This window comes from Procambarus clarkii, chromosome 49 (assembly GCF_040958095.1).
Source record: "Procambarus clarkii isolate CNS0578487 chromosome 49, FALCON_Pclarkii_2.0, whole genome shotgun sequence".
Classification (NCBI taxonomy): Eukaryota; Metazoa; Arthropoda; class Malacostraca; order Decapoda; family Cambaridae; genus Procambarus; species Procambarus clarkii.
This window is the reverse complement of record NC_091198.1, coordinates 7,407,163-7,426,425: the sequence shown is the minus strand read 5'-3', so window position 1 is coordinate 7,426,425 and position 19,263 is coordinate 7,407,163. Positions and strand designations below refer to the sequence as shown.

The window sequence follows — 19,263 nt, the reverse complement described above, 5'->3', positions numbered from 1 at the left end:
CACTGTACTGGACTGATACTTTGATCATCACACACACTGTACTGGACTGATAATTTGATCACCACACACTGTACTGGACTGATACGCTAACCTTGATGTAATGTACCTAGCTGAGAGTTTACTCCGATTTGTCTTCTTACATTTACCACCCCATTTTTGGAGGACGGGCTGCGCAGTTGACATGTTGTCTAATGTGCTCTGTACTCGTAACTGATTCTTCGCTCGTTAGGTATTGTACGTCCCCTGCTACATTTGTACAATATTTTTACCATTAAGATTTAGGTTCTTAAGTGCTTTATGGCTTGGCCACCATGCAAGCTTGTTACATATATATATATATATATATATATATATATATATATATATATATATATATATATATATATATATATATATATATATATATGTAACATATACATATATGTATATATATATATATATATATATATATATATATATATATATATATATATATATATATATATATATATATATATATATATATATATATATATATATAACAGTTGGCCAGACAATACTTAACATAATATGACTATCATGATTATGAAAATAATTAAAAATGTCTTTCCTTAGTTTTTATAAATGGAAAGACTGACCGACTCGGACAGGAAATTATTGTCTGTCTCACGGAGCTTTTTTTTTTTTTAAATGTATTGAAATAAGCAGCAGTTGTGCGGGCCACGGTGTGTACCCAGATAGTAAGGTGAACCCTTAGATGGTAGAGGCACATTTATATCATTTTAAACCACCAATAGCGAACTCTTAATTCCTCCACAATATTAGGCCGGTCGCTCGAGTTCTTCTCTTGTAAGTAGTACCGACTACTGGAGAAGAGCGGCATTCCTGGCCCTAGTGACAGTCACGTACATGGCACAGATGAGGACGCCACAGCTGAAGAAGGACAGCAAGAACCCGACGAAGTTGATTACACGCGGCAGGAAGGTGGTGTTGGGGCTGGTCTTCTTGTGCCAGGCGATCGACGGCAGCCTGCCCACAGCCTGGCCCGGGAGAGGAGGATATTGTGGTCATGAAACTTGTCAGGGGATGGAATGTTGCTGCGATATGACATGTATACACACACACACACACACACACACACACACACACACACACACACACACACACACACACACACACACATACACACACACACACACACACACACACACACACACACACACACACACACACACACACACACGCACGCACACGCACGCAGACAGTAAGTCACAATAACGCGGCTGAAAATTGAACACCCGACCCCACACATCAGAAAATAAAAGAAGTGACGTTTCGGTCACCTCACTGGGACATTGGTACACATTTGGTTCCATAGCATCTGAGATCCTTGGTGTCTGTGGCAAAGGTACTATGAGCTTTCTCTAATAATTAATTGGGCGCTAGGCTCATTGACACTACCACACAGAGACCGAAAGGCTATCAGTTTCCTGTTTCAGCACTTCAATGTGGCGAACCAGAGGGGAAATACCTGTTGTGTCTTCACTTCCTGCCCGGAAGCTGAAAAGCTCCGAGACATTCACAACTCTTAACCTTTCATTATATTCACCAACATGCAACTTGTAAATTGTAAATATGTCAAATAAAGCCAAATAAAAACAAAAGGGGTAGGTAAACAAAAGAACATGGAACCTGCATTGGTGGGGACCTAAATATTCCCTCTAGTGCCTTGCATGCACATTTTCTAAGGCAATGTGTCCTTTTTTAACAAGTGTTCGGACCCCCAATGTAATCCAATGATCCCGAACTTTTATTGTTATTTTATTTATGTCTACAAGAGTTCTAATATTCTTGTACAGCCACTAGCACGCATAGCGTTTTGGGCAAGTCCTTAATTCTAATTTTCCCTGGAATACGACCCGCCAAATAGTTTAACAACCAGGTACCTATTCACTGCTGGGTGAACAGAGGCGTACAGATAAGGATTGGCGCCCAGTCAATCCTCCCCGACCACGATACAAACCCAGGCCAAATCGCTCGCGAAGCGCCTGGCGAGTGTTTTACCACTGCGCCAAGGAGACTAATAAGTACTGATAATACTAATAATAATATAACTCATTTTTATTTAATAAGAGATACATATGAACGTGTTGGAAGGGATACTTATTTATTACGTGAAGACGCACATTTATTAAATACGCAAAGCGTTTCGACCACAACTTAAGATAATTCAGACAAATTCTTGGTATTAGCATGCAAGAGTTTATACTGCTGAAGTAACTACCACCTTGAGGGTTATCAGGCTGGCAAAGGCCAATATTCAGTTAATTCATGTAGCAGCCTTAAGATAGCAAGACAGCCTTGTCACCCCTAAATACAAATTTTCCTCACATTGGATTGATAGAAAACGAGCATATTATGGCTATCTAGTAAAAATCTTTACTACGCTCAACTTGCTGCTGGTAAGAATGCCATTATCATCCCTATAATACATTTAAACTAATAGAATTATTTGTACGAATAGTCTTAAAAAACTGAATATTTAAGAATAGTCTTAATCCTTCAATACATTAAATAAATACTTCCATTCTACCATCTTCAAGACCAAGACGGAACATCCAGCATACTGCCCCAGTCGTAACATAGGAAATAAGGAGGTTGAACAAGTCCTATTGGTCCATGCGACGTCTTACCTTGATGATTGATTGACAAAGATTAAGCCACCCAAGAGGTGGCACGGGCATGAATAGCCCGTAAACGGTTCTCCCTGATAAGCTGCCTTCTTATAGCTGCATAGACACGGGAGACATCTCCCATCACGCAGGGTGCAGTCGCACCTCCACAGATCTCCAGTATCAGCTCTTGATACTGGTAATGGCTCAAAAGGCCCACCACTTACGGGCTATTCATGCCCATGCCACCTTTTGGGTGGCTTAATCTTCATCAATCATCAATCAGTTGCATAGAGATAATTTGGAGTTCTTATTGCTAATTAGCTTGACCGAGTAAGGGAGAATCGAGAGACTGGGCTTGGGAGAGGTTAGTGATTGGGAAATGAACAGACGAGTATCTTAGGAAGGGTTGAACCTATTACTGGGACGGAGACAGGCGACTGACTAGGGCAAGGAGACGGTACTGTCTGGTGTAGGGAGAGGCGAGTACCCTCGACACGGACCGAGTGACTGAAGATGGAAGAGGCGGATTGTTGTTGTTGTTATAGATTCAGCTACTCGAAACAAGCTCCAAGTAGCACGGGCTATGGTGAGCCCGTAACTTACCTGGCACAGGAGCGGGGAAAGTAGAACGGACTATTGTGAGCCCGTAGTGGACTTACCTGGCACAGGAGCGGTGCGTGATGACAAGAGGCGGAACTAGAGCCCAATTTTGACCTTTCCACGTCACACCAAGACACTAATAGTACCTTGGGATTGTCCATGTGAGCCAGGTCCTGGCGGTGCTTGCCGGGATGGTGGTGGTGGTCGACGAGGTACTGGTGCTCGCCAGGCTGGTGGCGGAGGCTGTACTGCTGCTGCTGCTGGTGAACACAGAGCACCGCCACATGCACCACGAATATTAGTGTGAGCACCGACACGTTGCCAAACATCCACACGTCGACCAGCTTGGGCTCCGCCGACGGTGGTAAGGTGGTGCTGATCTGGGGTTGTAGTTGTGGTGAGGGAAGTCTTACTTAATTGAAAGAGGTCTACAAGCTGTTAGTGGGGAGTTTAGTTGTAGTTATTGAGGAAGGTAGTTATGAGAGTAGATGTGATTAGTGAAAGGTTTATTCTGGTTAATGAGGGATAACCCCATCTAGTGGGAAGGATAGATGTAGTATCGCAGTTATTGATCTATTAACACATTTGAGAGTCTATTAATACACATGGGAGTCTATTAATACACATGGGAGTCTATTAATACACATGGGAGTCTATTAATACACATGGGAGTCTATTAATACACATGGGAGTCTATTAATACACATGGGAGTCTATTAATACACATGGGAGTCTATTAATACACATGGGAGTCTATTAATACACATGGGAGTCTATTAATACACATGGGAGTCTATTAATACACATGGGAGTCTATTAATACACATGGGAGTCTATTAATACACATGGGAGTCTATAATTACACATGATAATCTGTTAATATACATAAGAGGCTATTAGTTCACAGGAGTCTATTATTATTACACATAAATAATACACACTTGGAGGAGGGGGGGACTGAGACAAACCTAAAGTAGAAGAAAACACACCTGAAGGTGGAAGGACGAGCACCTGGAACAGGAAAAAGGCCACACACCTGTAGGAGGGGAAAGGCCACACACACACACACACACACACCTGTAGGAGGGGAAAGGACACACACACACCTGTAGAAGCGGGAACGGCTACACACCTGGATGAAGAAGGCGGCCTTGACGATGAGGCAGGAGAGGGTGGCGGTGCTACGGTTGCTAAAGTCATCTGTGGGGAAGGCGTGGGTGAGGAACCCGATGATCTCCAAGACGATGCAGGGCAAGATGGTGTTGAAGATGTAGGCCCCATACTTCCTGGCCAGCTTCACCACCACCACGGCCTGCATCACACACGCCCCAGTCACTATACTGACACCACTACACCTGTCACCACACTCATGATCACAATACAGTCACTACCACGACCTGCCCCAAACCTGGAGACACTATACTCACTACAAGGGCTGCAGTCTCCACCCCCCCCCCCTTCCCCCCCAACCTTTGTTATGATTGAAACACTGATGCCGTTCGAATATTTCTCGAACAGTGTTTCGCTGACGACCTCTGCTCGAATCGCAACGCTGTAATTACTTCACCCACGGACTTCATATATAAATAATCGCTACCTGAACCCCAACCTGGCAGCTGGTCTGGAGTGGCAGATGACTAACATCCTAACCCTAGTTAAATGACCTTCACTGTTAACAAGGGAAAATGATCTAAGTGTTAGAATACCCCATAGTGAGTGTGGGGAAGATTAGCGAGGTACTGACGGTGTCGTGGTGCTGATCAGGGACGCTGACGGAGAGGTGGACAACATCGAAGAGCGTCAGGAGGAAATGGTTGCTGACTGCCGCCTCCACCCGGCTCGTATTCCACCTCACGTCGTCCACACGATGACTCCTCAACCTCAGTGGTATCCGGCACACCTGCAATTCAAGAGAGGAGTCATTAGACACCTGTAATCCAAGGGGACACTTGGATTTTACACATGTGTGTAAAACCTTGGGATTTACACGTCCCCTTACACATTTGTAAATCTTGAAGGAGAGGATTATGAGTAATATATAATGATGGCCAAGAAAGTATAAGAAGATACATGTAGCCTCCTTACTACTGCGGAGGAATACGTCTCCTCACTCAGCAAGAGTTAAGAGAGCATCTCTTTGGGAGTTGCATTCCCCCCCCCCCCCCCTAGTTATGTCTCCTTGTAATATGCCTCACTCTAATAACGTGCGCGTGAAGAGACCGGGTGTAGAGAGGGGCACACTTACCTGGATGTCGAAAGGGTAGAAGAAGAGGTCCATATTACACAGGAAGACGACCATCTCTGCCCGGCTCACTCGTAGCTCCGTCTCCTCCCCGTGAAACATCCTCGCTGTGGGAGGCGGGAGATGTGTCACTACCTGGGCAATCTGTCTTCTTAAAAAGAACGTCGCTTTTGGTCGTTTACCCGTATGGGCGAATATGGACGCAATTTGAAAATGAAAACAAATGAAAATAAATTTGGGATTTTTTTTTCAACAACAGTAAGTTAAGGGTCCTCTGATAGGTTAGGTGGGCAGGAAATTCTCATAAAGTTTTAAAACGTTAATGAAAAGTTTCCTCTTCTAAGCTTGCCGAGTAAGCCGGATGACTCAAACAGAAAACGGAACAGTACGTCACTTTTGTGAGTCGATTTCATTTCAAATTACGTCCAAATTTGGCCATAGTGCGCATACTAGCCAAAAGTGACATTTTTAAGAGGACGGGTTGACCTGGGAGCATATTGTGTATCTGGGAACAGAGGTTGTGTCTGGGAGCAGAGAAGGGACGCAAGGGCAGTGTGAGGAGGGAGAGAGTCAATTTCTGGATCGTCATGACCGTCTAAAACTGGAAATTATAACCATGGTTAATTTTCTAGAGCCGCAATGTGTTCTTTATTGAAGTGACACGTGTCTATGATAATACTTTAAGCCATCTTTCAAGGAATAAACCTGGAATTGCATTAATTTTAAACCAAACAATGTGGAATGTATTTTGTCTCCACGAAGGGAGGCATTTACGAACACAAATGTGATTAAGTAACTCGGTACAAACAATGATACGAAATAACAGCCAGACACAACTAGTGAGGTAAACTCAAGGAGAGGAAAGTCTTTCAGTTGATTTATTCAAATATATAACAATACGCTAATATCAGTACACTAAGGAACATCATATGTGTGATGTTCAAGAGCTGCTTCAGACATACAACTACTGTCATTTACTATTGCATTTACAGAAAGTTATTCAACATTAAATTCTACGAGTAAAGACTAATTTTCAAATGCTTTTATGGAGCAAGATAACTGGTGAAATGAACATTTAAATGATTGATATACAAACACAAGTCAAAGAGTTGATTTGAGTAAGAAGTATTGGATCAGCTAGCGGACCACGAGTCTCACCTTCATAGCTGTAGAGGACAGTGTCGTAGCCTCGACTCCGGGCCGTGGCCTCTACATCTTTGGAGTCGTTGGAGAAGTCGAACTTGTCTTTGTCGTCTGAAACAGCCGTATCCATCTTGACGCTTGGCAGCCAGAGATCCTTTAACGTGTTCTCCGGCAGGCGTACAGGTACGTCCATCTTGAGGAACTTGAAGAGAACCCGCTTGTCTCGCCAAGTAAGATCTAGCCTCAGACATAGCTCTATCAGATTGTTTGTAAGATCCACTAATTTGACTTGTTCGAGTGTGACCTTGAGACTCACCGAGGCCTTAGAGCTGCTGCCTTGAGCGGGAGAAAATTTCTTGCTATAGAAAGAAGGGAAAGACACTGTGTCATTGCAGAAAAGTTCATCAGCAGCATCTTGACAGTTGTTGACAAAATCACATACGAGTCTGAGGTCAATACAGTCGCCGTTTGAGCAAGTAAACTGGTTCTTCTGGCAAGCCGTCAAGGTCATAGTAATTACTTTATTATTTCTATCTAACTCCTGAGATCTCTGCCACTGGTGCCGCCCTATTAGCTGCCTGTTACTGTTTACTTTACGTTCAAACAGAATATTTCTGTTCTGTACATTTTCCACGTATATTGTATTGTTTTTGTAAACAAGTCGGTAGCTAGTGAGGCTCTCAAATACTCCCCGAGTATCGTAACGAGCGAAGAATAAGTTATCGTCCTCAAAGCCAAGTAACTTTAAACTGTGGTTCTTTGGAATTTCACAAAATGCATAAGCAATCGTTTGACAGTCAACGTACTCCACTGAGAGCGGGTCTTGGCGCAGTCGTAACAGAGAACATGTTGTGTCTTCGTTCTGAGGCCTTACACTGGACTGTGCCCATACGTTGTCTATATGAACAGAGATATTCCCTATGTACTCCAGAAGATCTTTAGAGAGTTCGTTACCTTTTTCCTTGGTGTATTCGAGTTGTTGCATTCCCAACTTTCTGCAGAATTCCTTCGCGTCATAAAAATTAGTCTTCTCTTTGCAGTAGATGTAACTTGCATGTTTAGTATTAGAAACGAGCTCCTTTATGTCTACAGTATCGAAGGTCACTCCCACGGCCACGCCTTGGTGATGTTCGTCTTCTATGAAAGACTTACCAACAACAAAAGATTCCTTGGGCGCTTGGCTCCCCGCGGCTAATTCCTTCACCTCGACATCGCTGAGAACCTCGTCGTACAAGACAACATCTGCCAGAAAGCCTGAGAAGGGCAAGGCGTTCCGCAGGGTCCCTCCGACGACGACCTCGGCGAGTTCCGTCGCGTTCGTCACGTTGCTGTCGATGGTGCAGTGGAGGGAGGTGGTGAGGACGTGGCCCTCGAGGTAGACCTTGAGGGCGGGCGTCAGCACCACACACAGGTGCTGCCACTCTCGCACCCTCAGCGACACCTCCAGCCTCAGGATACAGTGCGTCATACGGATGCGAATCATTCCGTTGGACACTGTAAACATTACTGTTGTATAGGGCTAAACACAATGCACTACAACGGTGACACAAACTTGAAAAACAATCAGTTGGTCTTAACAAATGACTATCATTTGCAAACTTTCTACACAATTGTAAACAAATTATATCAATCCAATTTAAAGTTATAAATTAACAATATTATTGTTATAAATTGTATTTTATACAAGTTTAAAATAATAGGAAAGTTTAAAAATATATGTGCCAGGTTCGGGGACTGTTCAACGAAATTGAACAAAATGTTACATTCACTGCAGCCATAAGTGTAGTGCGTGTTTATATACAAAGTTATATACGTTTAAATACAAAGTTATATACGTATATACGTTTCTGCCCGAAACGCTTTGCGTAATAGTGACTTTAGGCATTATATGCCCGAAACGCTTTGCGTAATAGTGGCTTTAGGCATTGTATGTACTAGCTCTATCTATAAATACATCAACTTTTGTATCTTACCTTGTATGTATGTACTTTACCTGAATAAAAAAATTATTTATTTGTTTGTTTTGTAAAGTTGGTGGCCGTCTGTGTATTGTATATTTATTATATTTCTTAAACATTCTCACATTAAGTAAGAGAATCTTACTTCTCTTTTAGTAGTGTTTACCCCCATTACACCAATCAATAATTTATCTAAACTTTTCTGTGCTTGGCCCCAAACGCTTCGCGTAGTAGTGGATTAATATATTTGTGCAGCGCCTGTACTTACTGTTACATAGACTCCCCGGCTTGGTGCTGCCTTTTGATAATTACTTGCACCTACAATTGTGTCCTCATCCTGTGTTCTCTGTACGCACGTTCTTATGAATAAAATTATGAATAAAATTATATATATATATATATATATATATATATATATATATATATATATATATATATATATATATATATATATATATATATATATATATATACTCTTGATCCTTGAAGGGTCAAGAGTAAGTAATCAAGTGCTTACTCAAGTACTTCAGTACTTTCAAGTCCATCAACATCAACCCCGCCAGGACTCACACGTGAGGTGGGCGTATCGTTGGTGCTTCAAGTCGCCGAAGTACAAGAGATTGTTGTCTCTGTTGAAGCGGTGAGGTTTGACCCACAGACATGCGGTGAGCGGCCACAACTCCATCTGGAGGCGGAAGGTCAAACTGGGTGACCCTGGTGACCCCAGCCTCACCTCGCCAGTTGACCCGACGTCCAACAGGGTCACCAGGCCCTCTGGTAGTGGTGTGTGACCTGCTTGATCACCTGGTAAAGATATCCGTGCTGTTGATTGATCGGGAGGAGATAATGTTGAATCTACAGATGCTGCAATTTCTTGCACTGATGCTATTAAAGACATGGATGACATTGCAGGCATTGATGCTAGTGCTGACATTGATGCTACTTCAGCTTGTGTTGACAAAGCTGATGGGGACGCCTCTCTTTTTGGCGATGCTGTTGAAGACCTCGAAGCTTTTGATGTCGAAGCTCCTGTTGAGGTCCTCTGTGCTGGTGGAGATGGCACTGCAAGTGATGCTGGTGGAGATGGCACTGCAAGTGATGCAGGTGGAGATGGCACTGCTAATGAGGCTGGTGGAGATGGCACTGCAAGTGATGCTGGTGGAGATGGCACTGCAAGTGATGCTGGTGGAGATGGCACTGCAAGTGATGCTGGTGGAGATGGCACTGCAAGTGATGCTGGTGGAGATGGCACTGCAAGTGATGCTGGTGGAGATGGCACTGCAAGTGATGCTGGTGGAGATGGCACTGCTAATGAGGCTGGTGGAGATGACACTGCTAGTGAGGCTGGTGGAGATGGCACTGTCCCTGGTGGTGGCCGTGCTACCGTTCCAGGTGGTGGGGCTGTTCCTGTTGGAGATAACAGTAACAAAAACAATTTATTCAATCAGTCACACACCTATTTACAACGTTTGAACTGCACATTGTAGTTCAATCTTATCATGGTAAAGAAATTGCATCAAAAGAATTTTTAAAACACTTTCAAACTCCTAGACCAACAAATAATATATATATATGTTCTGCGTCCATGAAAACTTCACGTGAAAACGCAATGCAATCTTGCTAACAATTCACGTATATAATTATATTCAAATAATACGTGTTCCACGTGTTCACAACCACGTGTTCGTGAGGGCGTGAGGTAGACCACGTGGGCTACCGATATAAGCCTAACATGTACTGTACGTGTAAACCTGGCTGTTTGTCCCCCGACACAATGAATTATTATTAATAATAATGAAACTAACCACAGAGGACGAACATCGGATTGTAAACAAGATAATGATAAAATTACGGGAATAGACAAATAAATGGATAATATATAGAGTAGCCTAAGCTACTACTCTATCCCTTTGAGATGTATTTTTTTTCTTGTCTCAATAAACATACTTGAACTTGAACTTGGACGGAAAATATATTTCGCGAACAAAAGAAATAATTGTAAAAGTAATGGGAAGAATAGATGAGGAAGCAAATAATAACTTAGATCCTAATGTAAAGATTACTATCTCCTGCTCTGTTGCAACTTCTGCTCTAACATTCACCGCGTAAATTACATTTTTTTTATTTCTCTACTTTAGTTTAATTTTGCTTTTGACCTCAACCAGTTTTAAGTCTTAGTTTTAAGTTTATTTTTACATCATAGAGGAAACGCTGAGTATTAGTGGCTTTAGTTAGGCATAGTATATACTTGCCCTGTTCTTTATTGTATCCCATTCTTCCTGTATCCCATTTTGTATGTACTTGTTCCTAAATAATAATAATAATAACAATAATAATATTAATTATTATTATTATTATTATTATTAGTAGTAGTAGTAGTAGTAATCAGAGGAAATAGGAAGAATGAGAAAACAGTGGAAAAGAGAATTAGGACAATTTGAGAGAGAGGTATTAGGATGGGGAAGATATCAAGATGGGGGAAGGTATCAGGATGGTGGCAGGCGAGGAGGCTAGTTGAAATAAATTTGAAGGTAAATGTGACAGCATGAGGATGAATAGAGAGAATGGGGAAGAAATATTAACTCATAACGAGAGGAAACAAGATGACGGGAAACTAAAAATGAACAGAAGAGCGATATTGCAAAGATTAACTGTAGTGGAAATGACATCGAAGTAGGGGAACTGCTTTTTGAAAGGATTTAATTGGAAAGCTTGGATGCTGAATTGGCGACAGATGGAATCATGGTGACGGTAGTGGAGCTTATGATAGAAACACCAGAGGCCAGCATGTTATGATTCAGTTCTTCAACACGGAAGCAACAGAGTATTATTTTAAGAAATAAGTATAATACCAAGACATTTACAAATCTAATTGTGAATTCATTTAAAACTTTATGATTACAGTGGCCCGGCAGGAAAATATTGGACTCATGGGCAAGATATTAGCCAACTGTTGATCTCAGCTCTTACACACTCGGTTCTTACACATCTCCCCGCTACTCTCGCCAAAACATCCTCTCCACCGATATCCCAACCCCACACAAACAATTTTACACAAACAACCCCACACAAACAACCCTACACAACCCCACACAAACAACACCTAGCGTCAAGAAGGCATAAGATGCCCCAGAGGGCTGCAAGTTTCCTGAGTGACTTGCTTGCTGTTGCACGTGGCGTTTCATGATCACTAAACAATCAGACTTCATACCCAATATATCGACATCATCACTATACACTAGCATTTTGTTATTCATTTGTTCATTTGTATAATTTGCAATATCATTTAGTCTTGTTATCTTCTGTGTTTTCTCAGCCCCAAATGTGACCAGCCATCACCTTCCCCAGTAAGATTTTGCTGAAAGTTTTGATTAATGACCCTCGTAGCAGTTGGTATTTCTTCTTTTCCATGTGTAAAGGTTAGAGTACAGTCATCAGCTTCCTGAGCTTTATGAATGTGTAAGAGATCACTGAAGTAGACATCCCACAACAAAAGGCGAAGCTCACTACACTGTGGTGGACTTATGCCAGTTGAGTGGCTCTCAGATTGAGCACTACTCTTAGAGTCCATTCTTGAAGGTATCTTATATTAATAGTACAATTGTTCCTGAGGTACCTCTCTTTCAGTCTGTATGTCTGACTCTGTCTCTGTCTGTATCTGTCTCTCTCTTCTCTCTCTCTCTCTCTCTCTCTCTCTCTCTCTCTCTCTCTCTCTCTCTCTCTCTCTCTCTCTCTCTCTCTCTCTCTCTCTCTCTCTCTCTCTCTCTCTCTCCACTATAACTATCTATACTATACACGACCCCTTCCTTTCATCACTGCAACTATCTTCAATTACACTGTCTTCATTAAGACATATATATAACACAATTATTATTGATGACTAAATAAATGATGAATATGATTAACATTTAATCAATTATGATGATTACATTAGCATTTAATCATCGTGAAGAAAACAGTTTGCTTGGATCATTTTGGGGACATAGCCTAGTATTTAGCGAAATTGGAAATTGGTATCATTTGTCATTTTATGAAGGGGGGGGGGGGGGGGTGGGGAGGGGGGGATTGTTTGATACCTTAAACGCCTTAACTTGTTACGTCAATGGCGATTAAGGTCATAAGGTCACTAAATAAACCTTCAAAGCGCTAATGTGCGATAATTACGTGTTTAGCTTAGTGAGGTGATGGTATCCATGCATATTATATATATATATATATATATATATATATATATATATATATATATATATATATATATATATATACACTCATCCCATTATGGTAAATTAATTAAATATGTAATTAGCGTAAATTGATGCTTTGTTGGTTTATCGAGTGACGTCATGACCTAAATCGCCATTGACGTAGTTCAGGCGTATAGGGGTGGCAATAAATGGTCATCAATTTGGTCAATGTTTTGATGTGTAACATTTGAGAGGTGGCAGGAAGACTGTGTCCGGTTATGACCAGTAATATGTGCTTCACTTGCACATATTACTGGTAATATGTGACACGAAACTGGCAGGGATGAGATCAGGCATCATGGCAAGTCCTGTTTCCACACACACAGAATGAGATGAACATTGAGAATGACGGAGGCGAGTGTTCCCCGTCCCTTAGTCTGTGTATATGAAGTGGTAATGAACCTTCTAGCTAGAACGAGAGCGTTCAAGACCAACATACTATGGAGAGTAGTATGCTAAGTCTTGACCGGTAGTATGCTAAGTCTTGACCGGTAATATGCTAAGTCTTGACCGGTAATATGCTAAGTCTTGACCAGTATACTATGGAGAGTAGTATGCTAAGTCTTGACCAGCATAAGGTCAGAATTCCTGTAGAGAATACCATTGGAAAGAAAACATGGAGGAAAAAAGAAGACAAGACACACTAGACAATGTAACTAGTAACATCAAAGAGAAAAAGGGGCCAAGAACCAATTAACAGAGTGCTTGTAAGCGAGAAAGAGAAGTAAAGGAGCGTGGTAAATATATAGAAACCACAGAATAGTTTTTAATCACATGTATAAAACGGCCAGGAAGGAGTACAGAAGAATTATGAGAGTGGTGGAGACGGAATATAAAAGCAACAGAGCACCCACGCAAACGGTCCAGCCACAACTGTCCAAAAGCCACGTCAAGAGGAAGATGTCTGATGAGGGCCAAGTAATTACAGCACACAAGAGAGTTTTGTAATAAGATGAGCGAAATCAAGTAAGAGAAAGTTCACCAGAATCAAACAAAAATCTCATAATTCAATTAATTTCATATGTGTGGGTTAGGTTAGGTTAGATTGCGTTGGGTTACTTGCTACCGGTCATGATACTGTAACCTATTTTCTGCAAGTACAGACATTTTGGCATTTGTGGTACACGAGCGAGGGGAGACTGGTGGATGGAATTCAGCATTTGAGGAGTAAAAAAGAATTTGAACTTGCAAACCAGGTGAGTACAGTCACTCACCAGGTGAGTATTTAGTCATGAACGCTGCCCACATTGACGAACTTTCTCGAAATTTTTTATTAAATGATCATGTTTTCTTGGACATACAAACAATGTTGATTCTTGCAACAGTTGCATAGAAAGTAGAGCAGTCATTGCACTGGCATGATTATTAATCAATTTCCTCCAGCCACCAGCACAATATTACTACTCCAGGATAATTGGCCCAAGAGCTCAATAAAGTTGATGAGTTATTAACTACGCAACTCGCCAGCGAGTGGCCCTAATGACATCCTATTTTCTCGAGTCTTTTAAAGGATAATTAATAATTAGTTGGTGCCTCAGCAATCAAAGACAATTACAAGTTCTTATTATGAACCTCTTAGAACATTAAGTCAGCTGTCATCAATCAATCCAGCTTCGCGGTTCCAGGAAGGAATTTTGACATTTTGAAATGAACTCTACGCAAAAATTAACAGAGAATGAATTTGCGGGGTTGGTTATAAGCTAAAAAATTATTTCCATTACAAGCTACTTGCAACATATGGTTGTGAGTGCTCGTACGTGACACTAACATCCATAATCCTTGCTGGACTGGATTATGGATGAGGGTAGGAATCCATGTCTTTGACGAGTTAAGACCTGTTTTCTTGTATCCAGTCATGCGCCTTAGCCAAGGAGACCTGTATATTAATGTTGATGGGCCAGTCGTATTACCTACCCAATGAGCTCAATTTCAGAGTTTCGCGGTAGTTCGACGCAGAATCAATGTTGATGACCTTGAATTGGCGTTAAATTGACCACTGGGTACAGGGGGCAGTTACGCTTGTGTACCAGCCACAGTTTATTAAAGACATTCATCCAAAGTATCCAATGAGGAAATAAATCCTGTAACTAGTGTGGTGAGGATGGGTATGGTCCTGAGCAGGTTGTGAGTGGTACTGATGGCCAAGACCACCATAGTCTTCACCAGGATGTGTATGTGTGTGTGTGTGTGTGTGTGTGTGTGTGTGTGTGTGTGTGTGTGTGTGTGTGTGTGTGTGTGTGTGTGTGTGTGGGTGGGTGGGTGTGTGGGTGTGTGTGTGTGTGTGTGTGTGTGTGTGTGTGTGTGTGTATTCACCTAGTTGTGTTTGCGGGGGTTGAGCTTTACTCTTTCGGCCCGCCTCTCAACTGTCAATCAACTGTTTACTAACTACTTTTTTTTCTCCACACCACACACGTGTGTGTGTGTGTGTGTGTGTGTGTGTGTGTGTGTGTGTGTGTGTGTGTGTGTGTGTGTGTGTGTGTGGTCTAGCTGTGACCAGTAACACCAGCACTCACTGTAACTAGTCTTAGTAACACCAGCACTCACTGTATTAGTCTTAACTTGAGTGTCAGCATGCACAGTTGATGAGAATTTCACCACAAGCGAGGACACGAGGCTCTAGGAGCATCACCATGAGCCAGGGGGCCGGGGTGACACCCCATACTCATCATGTGAGCAGTAGTTTATTGTGCACCCCATACTCATACTGTGAGCAGTAGCGCACAACAAAAATAAAGATTACAGAAGGGACAAAAGGTCAATTATGATACTCCACAAAATTGTAGAACGTGCACAGATCTTTTACAGTTAGAATCTACACATAAAACATTTAGGTTATTGGAACCGCATAACAATTTTAAACCTGTATTCTCTACAGACCAGATGAGAGTGATACATAATAATTTGCAGCAGGAAAATATTAGAGACTGGTTCTAAATTTGTACAAGAACAAATCTCATCAGGAGGCATGGCAGCAACTGTAAAATAGTCCCGTTTAAGGTCAGAGGTGTAATAGGGATGCTGAGAGAGCACGCTATCGACATCAAGGGCCAAAGACTTTTCAACAGTTCCTCTACACATAATGGGCGTAACTGGCCCACTTCTCATGGTGTTCTAGAGAGAGCTTGATAAACACCTCCGAAGGATACCTGAAAAAGCAGGCTGTGATTCACACGTCAGGCTGTGAGCAGCTGCGTTCAACAGCTTGATTGACCAAACCACCAGCCAGGGGACTGGTCAGAAACCGAGCCGCGGGAAAGTTGATCCACGGAACTAAGGAAAGTTAGACAGGCTAATTCTCAAGCTCATATGAACCCAAAGGATACACTCACCTTTAAAAGCATCTAAATGGGCTAATTTAACAATTGTTTACATTCGCCAATGAAGCGTAGAAAAAAGCCTAAGCTACTCTATCCTTTTGGTATGCTTTTTATTATTTCAACACTTACTTGAACTTGAGCCGCACAGAATAGATTCGGAGTCTCTATAACACAGTATTACTCAGAGACTGACCTGTTGATACCATGAACAACAGCACCAGCACCGTCCCGAGATGGGAACAACTGGGAGCAAGCGACGATCGCGAAGCCCACACCGCCATGCCTGGCCTGCGTCCTCCACGCATGGACCCGCGGGCGCTACTGATGTGCCCAGCGAGGCTCCAGAATACCGATAGTTCCTGCGATGTAGAATACAACCCTTCCCCTACCGTCTGAAAACCTTGGTGCTAGTGATAATACACTAGACCCGGTTAAGTGTATCAAGGTTGCTGACGAATGTAAAATTTATACTTGATTACATGGCGTTGATGATTTTGATGGGTATTAGAGTGTAAAAGCATGGACAAGCGTGGTGGACAAAAGGCGACCTAATTTTTTGGTAGGAGGTGACATGCTGTGTGTGTTTGTGTGTGTTTGTGATAAATGAACTTGGCGATCACACATGAAGCGCACGTGTGATTCACACACACATTAGGTAATTACACACACACACACACACACACACACACACACACACACACACACACACACACACACACACACACACACACACACACACACACACACACAGGGGCCTCGTAGCCTGGTGGATAGCGCGCAGGACTCGTAATTCTGTGGCGCGGGTTCGATTCCCGCACGAGGCAGAAACAAATGGGCAAAGTTTCTTTCACCCTAAGTGCCCCTGTTACCTAGCAGTAAATAGGTACCTGGGAGTTAGTCAGCTGTCACGGGCTGCTTCCTGGTGTGTGTGTGTGTGGTATGGAAAACAAAAAGTAGTTAGTAAACAGTTGATTGACAGTTGAAAGGCGGGCCGAAAGAGCAAAGCTCAACCCCCGCAAAAACACAACTAGTAAACACACACACACACACTCACACACACACACTCACACTCACACACACACACACACACACACACACACACACACACACACACACACACACACACACACACACACACACACACATGGTGGAGGCTGACTCCATACACAGTTTCAAATGTAGATATGATAGAGCCCAGTAGGCTCAGGAATCTGTACGCCTGTTGATTGACAGTTGAGAGGCGGGACCAAAGAGCCAGAGCTCAACCCCCGCAAGCACAATTAGGTGAGTACAATTAGGTGAGTACACACACACACACACATAAGAGTAACAAATAATAATGCACAAATTATGAGGAGGATTAAGACAGAAGAAGATAGTATAAGGCTACAAGATGACCTAGACAAACTGAAGGAATGGTCCAACAAATGGCTACTAAAGTTCAACCCAAGTAAATGTAAGGTGATGAAACTAGGCGGAGGAAATAGGAGGCCAAATACTAGATACCGAATGGGAAATGAAGTCCTTCACGAAAAAGACAGAGAGAAAGATCTAGGAGTTGATATCACGCCAAACCCGTCTCCTGATGCCCACATCAAAAGAATAACATCGGCGGCGTATGCGAGGCTGACTAACATCAGAACTTCCTTCAGAAACCTGTGTAAGGAATCCTTCAGAACCTAGTGTAACACATATGTAAGGCGGCCCCAGTGTATGACTCCATGTATGACTAACCATCCTGTGAGATTTGAATATAGCTAGTTTTTATCTACACTGTGTAATCTTTCATATAGAATAGCACATGAATACTGCAGAATGTAGCAGTAGCAGCACATTGCTGTGTATACCTAAGCTTATTAATTAAAAAAATGTATGAGAAAGGAGTCCTGCACTAAGTCTAGAAAGTGTTCCTCTTCCAATTGCGAAGTTAGAATTAATCAATCTATTGCCTCATGATTAAAATCATTATATTATAAGGGAAGAGAACTATCGGGAGGAAAGCGCCAAGCCATTACGACTATATAGCACTTGGAAGGGGTCAGGATAAGGATTTAGGATGGGGGGAAGGGAGGGAGGGAATGGTGCCCAACCACTTGGACGATCGGGGATTGAACGCCGACCTGCATGAAGCGAGACCATCGCTCTACCGTCCAGCCCAAGTGGCCCATCTTATTATAAGGGCATGGGCTGCAGCATTTGTCACATTATACAGATTTGTAACTTACTCTGCTGTTACTGTACCATGTCTGCTCTATAGCATACTCCCACTGTCAGTTTGCTACCACTATGAGCTAGTATATTGCACTGAACCAATTCTGAGGATCCCACATTATTTAATTCCTCACTACTGGTTACAGTCAACTCTTCTTTTAGATATAATATCATACACCTGCTCTTGTTCTGTCTTTTCTGAAAGGTGGATAGTATCCCGGAAAATGGAATTCTCCTTCAATTATGACTTTACATCCTAATGTTTTATTACTCCAAATGATGTTGAGATTCTCAAACTTAGTGTATGCACACAATGCATCAAATTTATTTACCCTATTGTACTATATTTACCCTATTGTATTGTATATTTATTTATAAGGTTTTCTTAACTAAATTATTCCAAGTTTTCCCCGAAACGCTTTGCGAAGTATTTTTATTGAACCCCTGTTGCTTATCAATAATATGCTTTGGTTTTATTAATATGCAACCCTTGTACCTTCAAGTATACCTTTGTATTATGACCTTATTTATACATATTTTATGAATAAAATATTACTATTGTTATTATATTATAAACTCATGGAACTGCCTACCCGCCGAAGCCGTAAACGGCAAAAAAAAATGATGAACTTAAAAATCCAGCTTGAAAAAATCATCAGGACAAATTGAGAGGACCTTAACAAGCCGGCGGCTTCCTGTTCTCGTCGAGGCCACTAGTGTTAGTGACCCTCGGGTAAATTCAGGTATAATTTGTATTATTATTAATATTTTTATTTTTATTATTATGGCCAGGCTTGTAGCACTTGTGTAGAAGCAGTTTAAATGAGAAAGACTGCGCAAACTACATTACTCCGTGCGTTGTCTCTCTAGTTTAGTGCCAGTTTAATTTTCGTT

At 42.0% G+C, this 19,263-nt stretch overlaps 2 protein-coding genes across 2 annotated transcripts; one reads left to right on the top strand and one right to left on the bottom strand.

Annotated features, from left to right (window-relative positions):
• Nucleotides 1-842: 842 nt before the first annotated feature.
• Nucleotides 843-8,343, bottom strand: LOC123763393 (uncharacterized). Its single transcript, XM_069302919.1, has 6 exons — nucleotides 6,655-8,343; nucleotides 5,500-5,603; nucleotides 4,999-5,154; nucleotides 4,244-4,566; nucleotides 3,401-3,629; nucleotides 843-1,019 (listed from the first exon to the last, which is right to left on the bottom strand). Exons 1-6 carry the CDS (start codon nucleotides 8,141-8,143, stop codon nucleotides 843-845), a joined length of 2,478 nt encoding a protein of 825 aa, XP_069159020.1. The 5' UTR covers nucleotides 8,144-8,343.
• A 1,150-nt stretch (nucleotides 8,344-9,493) lies between these two features.
• On the top strand, nucleotides 9,494-11,554 carry LOC123763392 (circumsporozoite protein-like). Its single transcript, XM_045750546.2, has 2 exons — nucleotides 9,494-9,935; nucleotides 11,502-11,554. Exons 1-2 carry the CDS (start codon nucleotides 9,494-9,496, stop codon nucleotides 11,552-11,554), a joined length of 495 nt encoding a protein of 164 aa, XP_045606502.2.
• Nucleotides 11,555-19,263: the final 7,709 nt, after the last annotated feature.

Bases quoted from the DNA above. Each gene is read 5' to 3' on its own strand.
- LOC123763392 (XM_045750546.2), top strand. From the start codon at position 9,494: ATGGATGACATTGCAGGCATTGATGCTAGTGCTGACATTGATGCTACT. The intron at 9,936-11,501 runs GTGAGGCTGGTG...TTATGATTACAG, and splicing joins TGGTGGAGATGACACTGCTA to TGGCCCGGCAGGAAAATATT.
- LOC123763393 (XM_069302919.1), bottom strand. From the start codon at position 8,143: ATGTTTACAGTGTCCAACGGAATGATTCGCATCCGTATGACGCACTGT. The intron at 3,630-4,243 runs GTGTGTTTTCTT...ACCCCAGATCAG, and splicing joins GCTCGTCCTTCCACCTTCAG to CACCACCTTACCACCGTCGG. The intron at 1,020-3,400 runs GTACTATTAGTG...CTCCCGGGCCAG, and splicing joins CTCACATGGACAATCCCAAG to GCTGTGGGCAGGCTGCCGTC.